Source organism: Dermochelys coriacea, chromosome 5 (genome assembly GCF_009764565.3).
Source record: "Dermochelys coriacea isolate rDerCor1 chromosome 5, rDerCor1.pri.v4, whole genome shotgun sequence".
Classification (NCBI taxonomy): Eukaryota; Metazoa; Chordata; order Testudines; family Dermochelyidae; genus Dermochelys; species Dermochelys coriacea.
The window spans coordinates 96,625,321-96,643,635 of NC_050072.1; the positions used below are offsets into that span (position 1 = coordinate 96,625,321).

At 40.4% G+C, this 18,315-nt stretch overlaps 1 protein-coding gene across 1 annotated transcript in view; it reads right to left on the bottom strand.

Moving 5' to 3' along the window:
• The window catches only part of VPS13A (vacuolar protein sorting 13 homolog A), a 259,167-nt gene that overhangs the window by 173,604 nt on the left and 67,248 nt on the right, over positions 1–18,315 (bottom strand). The window contains 5 exon segments of the mRNA XM_038402638.2: positions 2,518–2,635; positions 3,841–3,973; positions 10,562–10,698; positions 15,762–15,876; positions 15,972–16,173. Coding sequence (XP_038258566.1) covers positions 2,518–2,635; positions 3,841–3,973; positions 10,562–10,698; positions 15,762–15,876; positions 15,972–16,173 — 705 coding nt within the window.

Consider the following 18,315-nt stretch of genomic DNA (forward strand, 5'->3'; position numbering starts at 1 on the left):
TAAGTGATCACTCTCGTTGCAGTGTGTATGGCAACACCCATTGTTTCATGTTCTCTATGTATATAAATCTCCCCACTGTATTTTCCACTGAATGTATCCGATGAAGTGAGCTGTAGCTCACAAAAGCTTATGCTCAAATAAATTTGTTAGTCTCTAAGGTGCCACAAGTCCTCCTTTTCTTTTCGCGAATACAGATTAATACAGCTGCTATTCTGAAACCTGTCAAGTGGCAATGAAGCCATTTAACATGCATTTGCCAACCCCCAGGTATATACTGTCAGTTTCTGAATTTCTGACAAACAGTTGTGCATTACTGTAATATTTACTCAGAACACATTAGTCTACAGGACCTTAGTTTGAAATTTGCTTTAAAATATTTCATTAGTGAGTTGGTGAAGATTATAAAATCACATCTCTACAAAATCCTTGCAGAGATTTTTAGATGCACAATCATTTTCAGCCTTATTTACTTGGATCTTCAGACATAGTTTTTTAAATAAATCCCTCAAAAGACCACCCTTATCTAAAATACACATTTTAATTAGCTTAGTAAAAAAAACTTGCTTCCAAAGTCTTCCTGTCCATCCCTTTCTCCCTCCCTTCACCCCTTCCCCCTTGAAGAGAACCCTTAAAGGGACAACACCTTTCTCCTTCCAGATAGCTGCACAAAAAGTTTTCCTTACTTTCCTTCTGACTATCAGATGAACTAGTTTTAAGAGAACCCTCCAGCAAAATCAGTACCTAGTAAGATATAAAATCCTTTGTTATGCCTAAAAATCTTTGGAAACATTTTTTAAAGTTGGTGAAATTTCATAAACATGTCTATTATTTTGGAAATCACACACAGTAAATTAGTGTTCCCTTTTTCTAAAAGCAATGAACATTGTTATGAACACACTAAACCTCTGTGACTGATTAATTTACAATAATGTCTTTGTTTCAGTGAGTTAAATATGTAGTTATCTGGAATGATTACTTTATGAAGGCTTAAGAGTACATTTAAAATATAAAATCAGCTTAGAAATACTGATTAAGAAAACGTAAAACAGAGAAGAGCTGCAACATTAAATATATGGAATACATGATATGTCCAGCAAGACAGCTGATTCACTCTTACTACAAAGTTTTTGCAAATAAATCTCTGACAAAGTTCAGGGCATATCAAAAAACTGGTGACTGACATTTTTGATTCCCAAGTTTAGTGCTTTTAATTAGGTACCTTCCGCATGTCCAATCTTCACCATCTGCCATGCAGTGGAAAACATGCTCCATTTTCTTTTGAAAGAAATTGCAGAAGAGTTTTTTTTTCAAATGTCATTTGCTTCATTTGGGTTCAGGGATTTGGCTGGAAGGGGGTGAGCAGGGTGGGGGAGGGAAGAGAGGAGGGAGACAATGGGGAGAGGGCGGGGCCTGGGCAGAATGGGGTGGGGTCGGGGATGGAGCAGGAGTGGAATATGGATGGGGCCATAGGAAGAAGAGATCGGCTGCAGAGCTAGCCTCCCCAAACAGCAGCTTCACCCACTGCCCATGACAGCAGGTAAAAGCAGATTGGCTCCCACACACCCAGCACGCACTGCGGTCTCCTTAGGCAGGGGCCATATTCACAGAGCCGAATGCACCAACGCCACGCATTCTGTGTGAGGGAGAGGTACGGGGGGGAGGGGGATCTCTGCAGGGAACTATGAAACTCCGCCGCCATGAGGCAGGTCAAGCATCTCAGTATCCTCTGCTTCCTCGTCCCTCCCCCTGGGCTGCGAGCCCAGGCTGCCATCGGGCATAGGGGCACCAGTTTAATAATATTGCGTAGGGCCCCATAAATTCTAAGGACAGCCCTGCCCAGAATATTGCTATAAGTATTTTCCTAGCCTATTACTTTGATCACATTAATCTCTTTGCATCCCTCCACAGCCTCCCTCTTCTCTTTTGTTATCAAACAGAGAATTGTGTTCAAGCTGCTTCACCCTATCATCTCTCATTCAGCATTAAAAGGTCAACTCACACCTCTAACTGTGCCAGCCTCCATTGCTCCCTTGTCCAATTTTCAAACAAGAATCTGCATGCTTTCTCCCATGCCGCCCCTCACACTTCAGAGAGCTCCAAACAAACATCCATAAGGCTAACTTATTTTTCTCCTTCAAATTGTTCCTTAAAATTCTATTTTGCTAAGCTGCCTACAAAAAACTTGACAATTAGTCTGCTGTTATCTCACTGTTTCCTTGTACTCCCCCATCAGTCCATCTGTATCCATCCACTGTCTCTTGATTTGTAAAACTGTAAATTCTTTGAGGCAGGGACAGTCTTTTTGTTCAGTGCCTCACACAATAAGACCTGGACCATTTGTATAATAATATAAGTAATAAATAAAATTAGAGGAAAAGAAATACGATAAATATTAACCAACGCTTTCTTTAGCCTATAATTCATTTTAAGAATTATAGTACAATTGTTCCTTGCAGAGACTACTCCCTTAAAAAGGCATTTATTGTGAACATTTACACAATAGAAAGAAAAACATACTTAGGCATTCTTGCATCAGTGACAACCATTGCCCTGCTAAATTCCACTTTCACATCCATAGGCCGCAAGATATGTTGTGATGAATATTTTAGCTTACGAGCCTCTTTCCAATTTTCATCTAGTGAAAGGAAAACAGTTGTATTACTTATTTCATGCCACAACAGATTTCCCCAATACATTGAATGCATTGTGAAAATGTGTTTTGGGAGCTGGGGAAAGTATAGAATAAGGAAGGATAAGGGAGGAAAACTAATATTACTTGGCTAGATGCTAAAATCACAAATGAAATTCTATGGTCTATATTATATGCGCTAGACCAGGCTAGGTAATCTTGAGACCTTTTGGCCTCAAAAGTCTATGCAGTTGTAAGAAATCAAAAACCAAGAGTATGTCTACATTACAAACCTAAGTCAACCTATATTAGGTTGCTGCAGTGGTGCATGTCCACACTACCCTCCTTGGGTTGGTGGTGGGCGTCCTCACCAGGAGTGCCTCCAGAGACCTAAGAAGGCAGTGTGGGGAGCAGAAAGCCTGGTCTCTCAGCTCTGCTGGCAGCTCCCTGCCAGGAGCTGGGCTGCCCCACAGGCTCCCGGCATGCTCCTCCCGCATCCAGCTTCGCATTCCCTGCCGAGAGCTGGGGAGTGAGCCGCCTGAGGCTTCTCACCATTGGGGAGTGGGGTTCAGTTGCCCCAGCTTCTTGAGCTCCCCACTCTATATCAGGAGCAGGTGGGGGCTGCTCAGGTTTCTCACCCTGGCTCCCAGCTGGGAGTGGGGTCCAAAGCCACCCCCGCTTCTCACCCCATGAATCAAAGTCTCTGGGGCTTCAGCTCCCAGCTCTGCATGGGAGCAGGGGCTTTCTTGTCAATTTCATGGCTCCTGGGACACAGTATCTACACAGACACTTCGTTGCCCTAACTATACCAACATAAGCCTTATGCCTCTTGTGGAGGTGGAGTTAGTATGTTGGTGTAGTACAGCATTTACAACGGTGGGAGGAAGGTTGTAGCGTAGACACGGACATAACTAGGTCAACATAAGCTACTTTATGTCGACCTAACTGTGTACTATAGACCAGCCCTAAGGTTGCGCAGATTGGCTGTCAGGCTTAATTAAGGGCTTGGGAAATTCACTGTGTGTAGATATGTGGGACTCTATTTGCAGTTTTAAAAATATCTGTCAGGGCCTAGCATGTACTCATCTGTGGAAGTGAAGAACAAAATGTACTGGAAACTCAACTGTTGGTTAAAAATTGGCACACCAGTTACCAAAAAGTTTTTTGTTCAGTTGTCCCAACAAAAAGCAATTCATGTTGTGAATACTTACGGTGTTTGCAGTAAAGTAGCTGTATACTGCTGAGTTGAATATCAAAGCTATCATAAGCTCTTGACATGATATCTTCAATGGTGCTTTGTCCTACTTTGAGATCTGACACATCAGAACGACTTTTACTCATCATCTTAAAAAAAATCACAAAAAATAAAATAATTTAAAAATCTTCAAAGCACTGGTTATACAAATGTTCAACTTCTATCATGATTAGAGGTCAAAAATCAAAATTATTTTAACGAACAACAGGATCCTTATATACCACATCAGACAAATATACCACATCAGACCAGTAATTTATGTAGTGCAAAATCCTGCCTTTAGTAATAGCCAGAATTAGATACTTTTCAAGAAACCCCACAATGAACCACCATGAAATAAGATTTCCATAGGAAAAATTGCTTCCTAAACTTCTATTAGTTAGTGGGTGACTTTTTCCCTGAACCATGAGGGTTCATACTCTTTATAGCTTATTTTATCTAATGTTATTGTGACTGTTAAACATACGACTGTCTAATCTATTTTTTATCCTGCCAAACTAAACTCTCAGTCTCTATGATAAAATGCAGCAGAGTTACACAATTTGTAATTAATCCATGGAAATATATTTCTTTTTATCAGTTTTAAATTACTGGACCTTCAATCTCATTGGCCATCCTCTTGGTCTTTTATTGCAAAAAAAAAAAAAAAAATGATTAACCTAGAAACGCCCAAATACCCTCAGCACCATTATGTATCTTCATGCTGTCCTCTCTTACTCACCTCCTAGCTAATTTAGGTAGTCCTCATCTTTTTAATCTCACCTCATAAAGAAGTCCTCCTATGCCTTTAATAATTTCTGTCATCTACCTTTAGAAACCTTGTATTTCTATTCTATGTTTTTGAGATGGGTTAACAATCTCGAAATACAATGCAATTATGAAGTTCTACCATAGATTAATGTAATAGCATTGTAAGTTTTCAATATTATTTTCTAACCCATTCTTCATACATACTGACTTTTTTAAAAGCTATGTCAAGTGGCAGGACAAGAACAGAAATTATGATAAATTCATGATAAAATTTAATTTATAATGTAATTAAGTTTAACATTCTTGTAGGGCAGAAAAATATGAAAGAAACCCACCAGAGTAGCATTTAACTTCAAAAAGCATCATTACAGAAAAACGAGAACGCTAGTTAAATGGAAATTAAAAGGAACTGTCACAAGAGCAAAATGCCTGCAAGCTAAACAGAAACTTTGGTTAAAAATAAAAAAAAAAAGGCGCAAACTAAATGTATTAAAAAAAACGACCCACAAAATGACACCATGGCTAAATAGAGAAAAAGAGGCAAAGACAAAAAGACATCCTTTGAAAACTGCAAGTAAAATCCTACTGAGGAAAATAGAAAGGAGCATAAACTCTGGAAGATCAACTAAAGAAGCATAATTAAGCAGGCTAAAAAAGAATGTGAAAGAGCCACTACCAAAAGACACAAAAGCTAACAACAAAATTTTTTTAAGTACACCAGAAGCAACAAGCCTTCCAAACTATCAGTGGGGCCATTGGACAATCCATGGGCCAAAGGAAGACAAGGCCATTGTGGAGAAGCTAAATAAATTATTTGCATTGGTCTCCACTGCAGAGGATGTGACAGAGATTCCCACACCTATGCCATTCTTTTTAGCAGACAAATCTGAGGAACTGTCCCAGATTGAGGCGTCAGCAGAGGTGGTTCTGGAACGAATTGATTAACTTAACAGTAATAAGTCATCAGGACCAGTTCAGAAGGAACTAAAATATGAAACTGCACAACTACAAACTGTGGTACGTAGTCTATCACTTAAATCAGCCTCTGCCCAAGATGACTGGAGGATAGCTAATGTAACAGATTTTTAAAAAGGCTCCACAGGCAATCCTGGGAATTACAGGCTAGTAAGCCTAACTTCAGTACCAGGAAAACTGGTTGAAACTATAGTAGAAGAACAGAATTATCAGACACAGATGAACACACTATGTTGGGGAAGAGTCAACACAGCTTTTGTAAAGAGAAATCAGGCCTCTCAAATCTATTCTTTGAGGGTGTCGGCAAACACGGACAAGGGTGATCCAGTGGATATAGCTTTGAGAATGCTTTTGATAAGGTCCCTCACCAACAGCTCTTAAGCAAAGTAAGCAGTCATGGGATAAAAGGGAAGGTACTGTAATGGAAAATTAACTGTTTAAAAGTAGGAAACAAAGGGAAGGAGTAAATGTTCAGTTTTCACAGTGAGAGGAGTAAATTGCAGGGTCCCACAAGGATCAGTACTGGGACCACTGCTGTTCAACATTCACAAATGATCTGGAAAAAGGGGGTAAACAGTGAAGTGGCAAAGTTTGCAAATGATACAAAATTACTCAAGATACTTAAGTCCAAAGCTGACTGCAAAGACTTACAAAGGGATTTCACAAACCTGGGTGACTGGGAAACAAAATGGCTACTAAAATTCAATGTTGATAAATGCGAAGTACAGCACTTCAGGAAAGAATCCCAACTATGCATACAAAGAATTCTAAATTAGTGGTTACCACTCAAGAAAGAGATGTTGGAGTCAACATGGATAGTTCTCTAATCTGCTCAGTCTGCAGCAGCAGTCAAATAAGCTAACTGAATTTTAGAAATCATTAGGAAAGGGATAGATAAGACAGAAAATAGCATAATGCCACCATATAAATCCATGGTACGCTCACACCACGCGTAACATGTACAGTTCTGGTTGCCCCATGTCAAAAAAAAAAAGATACATTAGAAATTAGTATTGGAAAAGGTACCGAAAGGGAAATAAAATGATCACGAGTATGAAATAGATTCCATATGACGAGAGACTAAAAAGACACCAACTGTTCAGTTTAGAAAAGGGATGATTAAGAGTGGGGAGGGATATGATAGAGGTCTATAAAATAACGAATGGTGTGGAGACAGTAAGCAAGGAAGTGTTACTTACCCCTTCACATAACACACCAGAAGTCACCGAATTAAATCAACAAGCAACAGGTTTAAAACATAAGGAAGTACTTCATTCAACGCACAATCTGTGGAACTCGTTGCCAGGAGACATTGTGAAGGGAAAAAGTATAACTGGATTCAAAAAGAATTATATCCATTCATGGAGGATAAATCCATCAATGGCTATTAGCCAAGATGGTCGGGGCACAGCCCCATGCTCTGGGTATCCCTAAACCTCTGACTGCCAGAAGCTGGAACTGGATGACAGGGGATGGTTAACTCGATAATTGTCCTATTCTGTTCCTTCCCTGACACATATGACACCAGCCACTGTTGGAAGATAGGATACTGGGCTAGATGGACCACTGGTCTGACCCCGGATAGCAATTCTTATGTCTTATATTTGAAGCTTAACCAGCAACCAGCTCCATCAGCACTTGTTCAGTTTCAGTCTTAGCATGGACATATTAGGATGGAAAACCAATTAATTCAAAAATGCGTGTATCCAGGAATGCCTGTGATCACAAACTCCCAAAGCTTCTGTGGTGCAATAAGACTGCCAGTGATAAGCATAAACTGAACATACAGTTCCATCACCGTAAGCATCCTGGTAGAGATAGATCCAGTGGCGTTTGATTAGCAAGGCGGCCACATCCCTTTGGGATTTCCCGTGATGAAGATGCAGTTATGAGTGGTCATCACTTTTGTAAATCTGATCCTTGGTGTCTCACATGGGGCAACCAGAAATTAGGAACAAACAAACAATCAGTAGTAAACTGTGAACATTCTCATTTTAGTGTTTGTTTTAAGTGGTTAAGCCTTTGTGATTCTGGGAAGTCTGTGGCAGAGGAAGGAACAGACTATAGTTCTCCAGGTTAATAACTTTTTTTACCCATATGTTGCAATCCCTTGCCTCATTCACCATCCAATATCCGTAGCAGAAGAGACTATGGTCCTACATACAAAACACAACTGATTCATTCATTCTAGATGAACTTTGGAGTGCTTGACTTTGAAACCTTAATGATTTTTAATGTATTTTTAAATGTAATTTCCTATGTTTTTAAAAAAAACCCACTGAAAAATAAGATTCTACTTGTGGAACCATATTGCCCCCAACATGGTTGTCAATAGCGTTAGGACCTTTAGATCCACAGCACAGACTTCTGCCACTTAAGCAAATGATGTAAATGGCAATCAGTAGTAGGCTGTTATTTTCTATGTAGAACAGCCACGGGAGCAGAGGAGGAGCGAGAGATGGGACACATATTTTGCCAATTAATTTCATAGCTATTTGCTGACAGCAGAAGAATGTAGATTCAGGACTCCTAGATTATTTATCAGGTTCTGGATAGAAATGTGCATTAGTAGTTAGCCAGGGCTCCAGTCCTTCTCCCTCTTTACTCCTTTGCAAACACTCCTTACCAGCTCCTTTCCCCTCTGCTTCCTTCCACTCTCAGGCTCCTGCTGCCCCCACATTTCTACTCCTCTGCATTTCAGCCAGGAACCAACAGAGGGAACATTTAGTGCTAGTGCTGTGAGTTTGTCAGAGAGATCACGGAAATGATGGATTCCGTGACTTTCCGTGACTTCTGCAGCAGCCCATGCACCTAGCTCAGGAGCAACTCATGCAGCCCCTGTGCCAGGTGCACTGGCCACTACTGGGGCAGTCTCAGGCCACCATGCCCTCACGCCCCCCCTGAGCAGCAGAGTTTGGGTATGGGAGGGGGTAAGGACACAGGACAGGGTGAGGCGAGATCTGGGCAGCGCTTACCTGGGAGGCTCCCCGAAAGCGGTGACATCGCCCTCGCTCAGCAGCTAGGGGGAGGCATGGCCAGGAGCCCCCCAGGCATGCGCTGCCCAGAACCTGCCCCAACACCCTACCCGTGCCCCCAAACCCTACCCCCTCCCACACCCAAACTCTGCTGCTGCTGCTTTTGCCCGGGGGGGGGGATGGGAGGGGAAGCAGCCACAGAGCCAGGTAGGGAGTCTGTCAGCCTTGCCAACAACCCCCCACCCCCACAACAGGGTCCCGGATCACCCCCCCTCCAGCAGCCTCCCCCAGCTCCCCTGGGCAGGCTCCCCCGCTGCAAGTTTTATTCACTCATATTTTTAGTAAAAGTCATGGGCAGGTCACAGGCCATGAATTTTTGTTTAATGCCTGTGACCTGTCTGTGACTTTTACTAAAAATACCCATGACTAAAACATAGCCTTATTTGGTGCATCGTCTCCCAGTTGTCAGTTCCTGTGCCTGGTGCCACAGCATCGCCCAGTATCCGGGTGAAACTCCTGAAGGGAAGTGCTGATCAGCCCCAGAAGTCATGGTATGGCAAAACCCCAATGCATATGGAATCTTCAAATGACTTTAAACTTCCAAACTCTAACAAGTCTCTACTGAGCATGTACAAACAGAGTTTTCATAGGCTTCTGCTTAGGCCAAAGTTTTCATGCAGGTAGCTAAAAGGAACATCCTGTGGTGACCACACTGTCAAACATCAAACCCTTATTCCAAAAACAGGAGGTGCTAAAGCTTCTCAAAAAAGTTATTTTAAGATTTTTTTTAAATATGGGCAAAACATTTTCCCCTAATCTTGTTCTCAGAAACAGGTAAACCATTTTAGCTGAAAGAGTCAAAAAAATTCAGCCTGAGACAGATACCCAGCATGCAAAATTTCAGCCCAAATGATTATAGTTTGGCAAAATTATAAGCAACAGCAAACAGTCTTTCAATGGGAAGTGTCAAGCAAACTTAATATGCAGAGTTGCCAGCGCCACCTATATATCTATATCTATATCTATCTATAAGGGGTTCCCAAACTGGGGGTCGGGACCCCTCAGGGGGTCGCGAGCTGTCAGCCTCCACCCCAAATCCCACTTTGCCTCCAGCATTTATAATGGTGTTAAATATATTAAAAAGTGTTTTTAATTTATAAGGAGGGTCACACTCAGAGGCTTGCTATGTGAAAGGGGTCACCAGTACAAAAGTTTGAGAACCACTGATGTATAGATATAGATAACTATCAGTTGCCAACATACAAAGAAGGGGAACATGCTATTTTAAAAATTTTCTTAGTTCAATAAGAAGGCAATCATCATGGGACAGGAATAATATTTTCTGTGTTTGGTATGGTGTTAAGCACACTAATAGCATTTGATATACATTTACCTTTTGCTTGCTTTTTCCTTACAATTTATATAATCTATAAAATTTAATATATAAAAGATAAAAATTTTGAAGTTTTGATTAAGTCCTATACTCATAAATGATCATTCTAGTCAATCCATATCATTTTAGTGGACAATGAACAAGAAAATAGCATTGGCAAGGGTTGGGAGCAAAAGGACAAACAATATTAAATTAAAAATATTGTGTGAACCACATACGTCAGAGTAAGAGATTCTGTTTCTTTGTATTCCAATATAGCATCAGTGATATCAGGATTAAAAACAGTTAAGAACAATTTTCATGCATTACTTTACAGCATTCAAAGGTTCGCAAAGCAAGTGGCCTCATTTTTGTCATCTACACTAGCCACTCTAAGCGGATTAGAGAAGTGTTCAGAACAGTAGAAGAAATTCAGACTTGACTAGAAAGCAGTTTAAAATGAATCACCACTATTTTAATTGAATGAGTAACACTTAAATAAACCCGTTATAGTCAACGGGATTTAAGTTAATTTTTAACATACTACAATAAATAGAAGCCAAATTATCACAAATAATAAATCGTTTCATGAATGGAAATTGTACCTGTAGGTTACCAAGATCCAGAAGTAGTAAATTTGACGTAGATTCATAAAATCCATTTTGTGGAACAAGGACATATGAAGCCATTAAATTAATTTTTAGATCGAGAACTTTCTGTGTTTCAATAACATATAATAATCCTAGAAAATAATCACATTGAGACAGTTATGAAACCACGTCTTTAAACATATTTTAAATAAATTATGGTGATAACGTATGAACCGGACGACAAATTTCATTACAATCAGATTACTAAAATACACAGTTGAAACTGTTCAACCACATCAAAAACTTAGTCAGCCATCCCAAATGTACAATATCCTGATTTATTCTGATAGATCTCAATTCTCTTTATCGGTTACACTTTCATAAATGTACTTCATATTAGTGTAGTTCTTTTCAGTGTTCAAAGTACCCATGAATAATCATCAATCATCTTGTCAGTCCTAATGAATGTAGCATAAATGATGACAAATAAGATACCTTCTCTAAGAAATCACAATAGCCAATTTCATGAGGACTGTGTGACACTGTAGGCTCAATACACTGGAATTAAGTTACAACACAAAATATTCATGTGACATTGAGATTTGCTTTTAATCAAAGTTTAAATCTTCAATATATTTTCTCCATTTCCCATCTATTATAACAATGACTTAGTCTAATAATTTCTGAATCATTGTTCAGAATAAAATGATTTTCTCAAGTCATTTTTACAAAAGATTCCATTACCTAAAGTCAGTCAACTATCTCTAGCCCCAACAATTCAGCAATCATGAGACAAAAAATAAAGAAATAAATCACACAGGTTTAAAAATAACAAGGCTTAAAATATACACACACTGCCTTTTGATTTTTTGAACTTTAAGCCTCAGCTACTTATTTATCTGTGATCATTAGCCAACCTAGTTAAGAGGGGAAGTGAAGACTGTAAACTAGAAATGAAAAAGGGGGGAAGGAGCCAGCCATCAATATACATCAGACGTAATTTAAATGGAGAAAATTGATAATGGAAGCTAAAGACAAGGAAAAAATCCATGGCTGACAGAGCTAAGGACAAGGAGGAGATCCTGTTTATTTTGTTTGGTTTTTTAAGTATATTAGGAACAAAAGAATTCCTAACAATGGCATAGGACCATTTCTAGATGGAGATGGTAAAAATGTTAATAATAATTCCGAAGAGGAAGAAGTGTTTACTAAAATCTTCTCTATTTGTAAAGAAGCAGGATGATATATTGATACAATATGAGTATGATAAAGTCCTTTGCAACTCCATAGGAACTGAGGATGTTAAACAGCTTCTACTAGGGATAGAATATTTTAAAAATCAGCAGGACTGGATTACTTGCACCCAAGAAGTCCCAAAAGAGTTGTCTGAGCCTGTGCTCAAGTGACTAACCCCAGCCCAGAGGTTTATGGGTGGTGGTAGGGCTGAAGCTCCAGCCTGGAGCTTCGCAGGCGATGGTGGGGCTGAAGCCAGAGCCAGGAGCTCTGTGGGCAGCAGGGGGCTGAAGCCCAAGCCCGAGTGGGAAGGGCTTCAAGCCCGAGCAATTTAGTTTGGCAGGCCCACCTATGGTATGCGGCCCCACAATTGCCCTGCTTTCCACTCCCTGTAGGCCGTGTGCATCACTTCCTATACTGAGGCACTTCCTGTACTCGGGCACCTGTGTTTATCTGGCAGCCCACTCAGCACATGTTGTGTTGAAACCAATTTGAAAAGTTACTGTAGAAATAATTTTAGTAATGGACCATTTTCCGAAGAAAAGTGGAGGAAAGGGGAGTCGATTGCCATTTGCAGCAAAAGATGGGCTGACAATGAGGTTCCAAACAGCAGTAAAAAGCTAAGAAACCACAAATACGATCCAAAATATTTGGAATATAAATTCACATGGACTTGTTTTCAGGAGAAACCACAGCCACAATGTGTGGCTAAGGTCCAGCAAAGGAGAGCTTAAAACTGACTAAAATGTTGCAACTTGCAGACATGGCACAGTTCTCTTCAGAGTACTGAGAATGTACTGCGAATGGCAGCTACAGCACATAAAGCCCTTGAAGCATCTTTTGCTGTGTCATACTGGATAGCTAAAACTGGGAAACTGCACACTATTGGAGAAACTTTTGTTCTGCCATGTGCCAAGAAAGTGCTTTCGACTATGGTGGGGCAAGATTCAGTGACTCAACTTGATTCGATACCCATCTCTAATGACACTATTTTCGGGCGCATTCACAGTATGGCAAATGATGTGACCGAACAATTGCCAAAATCTAGCAAAGTTCTTTTTTTTCCCATTCAACTTGATGAAAGAATGGATGTGGCAGGTGCTACTCAGATGCTGCTATATGTAAAATTTGAGAATGACTACACTTCAAGAGAAATTTCTGTTCTGCAGGCCATTACCACAGCAAGCTACTGGGGAACAGCTCTTCACACTTTTGGATGCTTTTCGTCTCTGATTCGGGCTTGGAATTGCAGCGCTGCGTAGGAATTTGCAGTGATGGTGCTCATGCAATGACTGGAAGAAACAGCAGGATAATCACCCGAGTGCAGGCTGTTGCACGGCAAGCACTTGGACTCACAGGCTAGCCCGAGTTGCAAAAATGCCACCTGTTCTAAAACAAGTTGTCGATGAAGATGTTCACAAATGTACATCTGTTTCGGGTTTTGTGTGATAGATGGGAGCTGAACACCATCAGTTACTTTAACAGAAGTTCGGTGGCTGTCTTGGGGAAAGGTTTCAGCTCAATGAGGAAGTGAGAATTTTTCAGACGTAGATTCTCCGCTGGCTGAAAAGTTTGCAGATACAAGTGGTTTGCTCTGCTAGTTTACCTGGCAGACATTTTTGAACACCTAAATGTGTTAATACCTCACTTCAAATGAGAGACGCTTTTGTCTTTTTCACTGGGAAAATCGAAAGTGGGATCAAGAAACTTTCCTTGTGGTATGTTCATGTGGACTGTGGCAGTTTTGAAGCTTTTTCTTACTGGATGACTTTCTGGATGAAAATACCTCGCCAAAGCATGACTTGCAACCCAGTATCATCAGCTACCTGAAAAGGCTTAAACTGCAGTTTTGTGAGTACTGCCCTGAAAAGCATCAGAAAACAGAGGCGTGGATTAGAAATCCCTTTAATACTGCAAGTGCTGTTATGTCACTTACAGTGAAAGAACCATTAATGGACCTTTCCTGTGATGAGACAGTGATGCTGAAATTTTCTTAGCAACCTCTTGCTAACTTCTGGATTTCTGAGTGAGAAGAATATCCAGGGCTGTCATCTCCAGCTTTGAAAGCACTCATGCCATTGTCATCCATCTATCTATGCTGGCTTTTCAGCACTGACTTTACTGAAAAACAAATACAGGGCCCATCTCACTGTTGAAGATAACTTCCATCTTTACCTCAGCCCTGCTTCAAGGATTTTTGTTCATCAATACAAGCTCACCTTGCCCATTAGGTGCATATTTATTTTTATTTTTTATTACTAGATATAAAGGTTGTCCTGTGACTGTATTGTAAATTAAAATATTTAGTGGCTACTTTTCATAGATACAACCTTGTAATGCATTTTTAATTTAAAATACCAACTATTCTGTAGTAATTTTTCTTGTCAGAAGGGAGTCTTGGTACAATAAAGTTTGAGAACTGCTGTATTAGATTATCAAATGTTCACCATCTCAAGATGGAAACTAACATAAGCCCCAATCTGGTTACTCCCAGAACTGATGCTCAGCCTTTTCTCCAGTCTGTCTTGGAAGATAAGAGTATTATGCATGTCATACTTCTAGAATTTAACATTATCACAGCATCAGGCCCTGCAAGTGTCTCAGACTTTGCAGTATGTAGAAGACAATCTTACATGGACAAAGTCTGCCTTACTGTCATAAGAACTTTTCATCAGTCCCTTTATAACTCTTTAGCACACAATACTTTAACTAACTACTCTCTCCCAATACAATCAACTGCAATACCAAACATCCACAAGTACTACTGTGTTGGGAAAATCTGATAAAAAGCTGTGTTCAGAAAGGTAAAAAGACAAATGAATTAAGATGCAGTGCATGGTCTCTGGTATAGGGGAGTTGTAGCAATCATAAGTATGGCCCTACCAAATTCACAGCTGTGAAAAATGCATCATGGACTGTGAAATCTGGTCTTTTCTTTACTATTACCCTACACTATACAGATTTCACTGGGGAAACCAGCGTTTCTCAAACTGGGGGTCCCAACCCAAAAGGAAGCTGCAGGGGGGGATGTTGCAAGGTTATTGTAAGGAGGTTGTGGTATTGCCACACTTATTTCTGCACTGCCTCCAGAACTGGGTGGCTGGAAAGTGGTGGCTGCTGGCCAGATGCCCAGCTCTGAAGGCAGCAGCACAGAAGTAAGGGTAGCAATACCATACCATGCCATCCTTACTTCTATGCTGTTGCTGGCGGTTGCACTGCCTTCAGAGCTGGACTCCTGGCCAGCAGATGCCACTCTCCAGCTGCCCAGCTCTGAAGGTGGCGCTACTGCCAGCAGCAGCAGCACAGAGGTAAGAGTGGCAATATCACAACCCCCCTACAATAACCTTGCAATGCCCCCACTGCCCCCTTTTGGGTCAGGTCCCCTACAGTTACAACATTGTGAAATTGTGAAATTTATGATTTTTAAAATTCTATGACCATGAAATTGACCAAAATGGACCGTGTATTGGTAGAACCCTGATCATAAGGTACCTGCATGTGTGTGTGGAGTAGAGGGTATGTACTGTTCAGTGGCTTAACTTTTCATTTCCTTGTTTTGTGGGTTTGTGTCAGGTATGCAGCAATCCTGTTTCCAAACAAAAATTCTGCATTTTATTAGGTATGTATTAATTATATTATATTTCTTGTACTTAATGTTATATAACTTAAAACCACATACCTCAAAACCTCTTGAAACCAGTGATAGTTTTACCCTTTTATTGTACTGACATTTTGCTCTTTATTTAAATTTCATTTTTTATCATGTGTCTTTATTGAAAACTTTAAACCATCTAAGTATTTATATGACCCCCATCACCAGTATCTGAGTATTTATATGAAAACATTTCCTATTTTTGTTTCTTTGCATTAATCAGCAATTATGATCCATTTACAACAAAAGTATATTTGAAAAATTCAGATAAAAAACAATCTTCAAAATTTATCAAAAACTGCATCACTGAAAATGTTTAATGACATTCACCTGTCGATGTCTTCTCACGAAATTCTTCAAGCTTCATTAAAGTTGCTGAGGTTAGTTGCTCTAAATGTACATCTTTTGGAGGCCTGAAGAAATCCACTAAACTATTCACAGTCCTCTGTTGAAATACAGATACAACAAACATAAAAGAAAATGAATGCTTACATCATATTTTTAGAAGACGAAAGCTTCATTAACATATTTTTTACTTACTGCATCATATATTATTTCCAATGGCTGTGATTCTAGTCGAAGCTTCTGATCAGCTTTCTCATCTAAAGGATTGGTCTCAAACATTATGCTGAAGAGTGAGGTATTGTTTTCCGAATGGACTGTTCGAGAAGATAGCAGACAGGGTACGAATTTTTCTTCAGACATGCCTGTAACTTCAAATGTGCTTATTTTTGTTTCAAACCTGTATGAAGTTAAAATAGTATAGAACTTACATTTAAATGGAACATTTAAATCAACAGAAGATGTCTTATTGACTACAAGGTAAGTAGCAGGTGCCAGGTAAAAAAATCCTCCTCCTCCATCAAAACAAGTCTAAGGAATTGTCTACATGTACATTTAAATTTGCAACAAGCTGTGGAGTGAATCTACCTAGCACTAGCCCACAATGGGCTGTCTACATGGACCCTGCTGATGTGCATTAACAGTTCGTCAGTGCACTTTAATCTACTCCCAAGTCAAAAAGGACTAGATGAAAGTGTATTACCAGTGCATCAGCGGGATCCACAAGAACAGTTAGTCCATAGCAGGACTCTCTCTCTCTACAGTAACTCCTCCCTTAATGTCATCCCAGTTAACGTTGTTTCGTTATTAGGTCGCTGACCTATTAGAGAACATACTCCTTTAAAGTCCTGCAAAGTTCCCTTATAACGTTTGGCTCCCCCCACTCGGTGCTCCTGGGGAGCAAGGGGGCTTGCCCCATTCAACCAGCCTGGTGTGCCGGCCAGGAAGTGGGGTGGGGGCGTAGGGACTTGTCCCGTTCCACAGTTCCAGCGCTCCTGCTGGGGAGTGGGGTTGGGACGCAGGGTCTTGCCCCATTCCACTCACCCAGCATTGCAGCAAGGGAGTGGGCAAGCCCCTGCATCCCCACCCCGCTACACCCCTGCCTCAACCAAGCTTCACAATCATCATTGGTGAGTATAGTATTAAATTGTTTGTTTAAAATTAGTTTAAAAACTTTATATATATATATATATAATGTATAAATATAATATATATATAGGTCTTCTCTGGCAAAAAAAATTGCCCTGGAACCTAACCCCCCCCCCGCCCCCCATACATTAATTTTTATGGGGAAATTGGATTCACTTTACATTGTTTCACTTAAAGTTGCATTTTTCAAGAACATAACCAGGAAGTTAAGTGAGAAGTTACTGTATTTAATATAGGCATAACTAAAAGTGTGAACCAATGGCTGTGAACCAGTGTATGCCTCGTCTTGGCAGAATAGTAACACAACAGGTATTGGCTAACCAAGTAAGCACATCCCTGACCCAAGAGGATAGTACAGAGACACACAGATCTCTCAAGTAACTATATAAACACATTCATAAGAGATGGTACAGGAACATACCAACCTCTCATAAGATTAGGATGGGATGACAGAATAATAGATGAGAATGTTTTGTTCTAACTAGGAAGTACAAGAATAAGGGTGGTATCTAACAATGTCTGGAGTGTAATACTTAACTTGTTTGTATCAATGTGTAAAAGGAGAAGTCATAGGAGGGGCATATTTGTACTTGCTGAGGGAACAGCATCCTGGTGTGCTGACTGAGCAGGTATCATTGTCACGGGCATAGATGTGTTAGTGTATCTGTAACCACTGAACCAGGGTGCTAGTATCATGCTCTGTCGACAATAAACCTGGCTGAATGCCTTCACCACTGGCCTGAGCCTTTCCTTATCAATCACATCAAGATCTGCTGAATCGGTAAGCTACATTTTCTGCTAGTGCAGCTGACATAGGAGCTCCAAGAACAGCAACACTGCAAAGTAATTTAACCTAGCAGCCTCAACAACTCTCCACAGCACTAACAACTTGCAATCAAAATGGAACATTTTTCCTAACCAATTCTTTTCCTTCTTCAGCATCTTTTCTGCCAATCAGGATTGTCTGGTTTCACCCACATAGTTGATATTGGGCATTTAGTGTACTGGATGAAATACATCACGAGGTCAACTGAGATCTCTCTGACATCACCCACAATAAAGAACTCAAAGATGACCTCACACGACAATTCACCCAGAAATTTAAGGATATCATCAAATCCTTCCCCAAACAACTCGAAGAGAAACTCTACAACCTCACCTCCCACAAATTCCCCCCAAGGACCTTCTATATGCTTCCGAAGTTGCACAAACAAGGAAACCCAGGCAGACCCATCATATCTGGCCATGGCACTCTTACAGAAACAGTAACCGGACTCTCATACATCCCTCACAATGACGGCATCCCAACTGCTGAGCTCCCCAGACGCACCTGTTAAGGGGGGGTGAAGCTTTGGGGCTTTTTCAGCCTACATTTCTCCCTGAAGGCTACAGG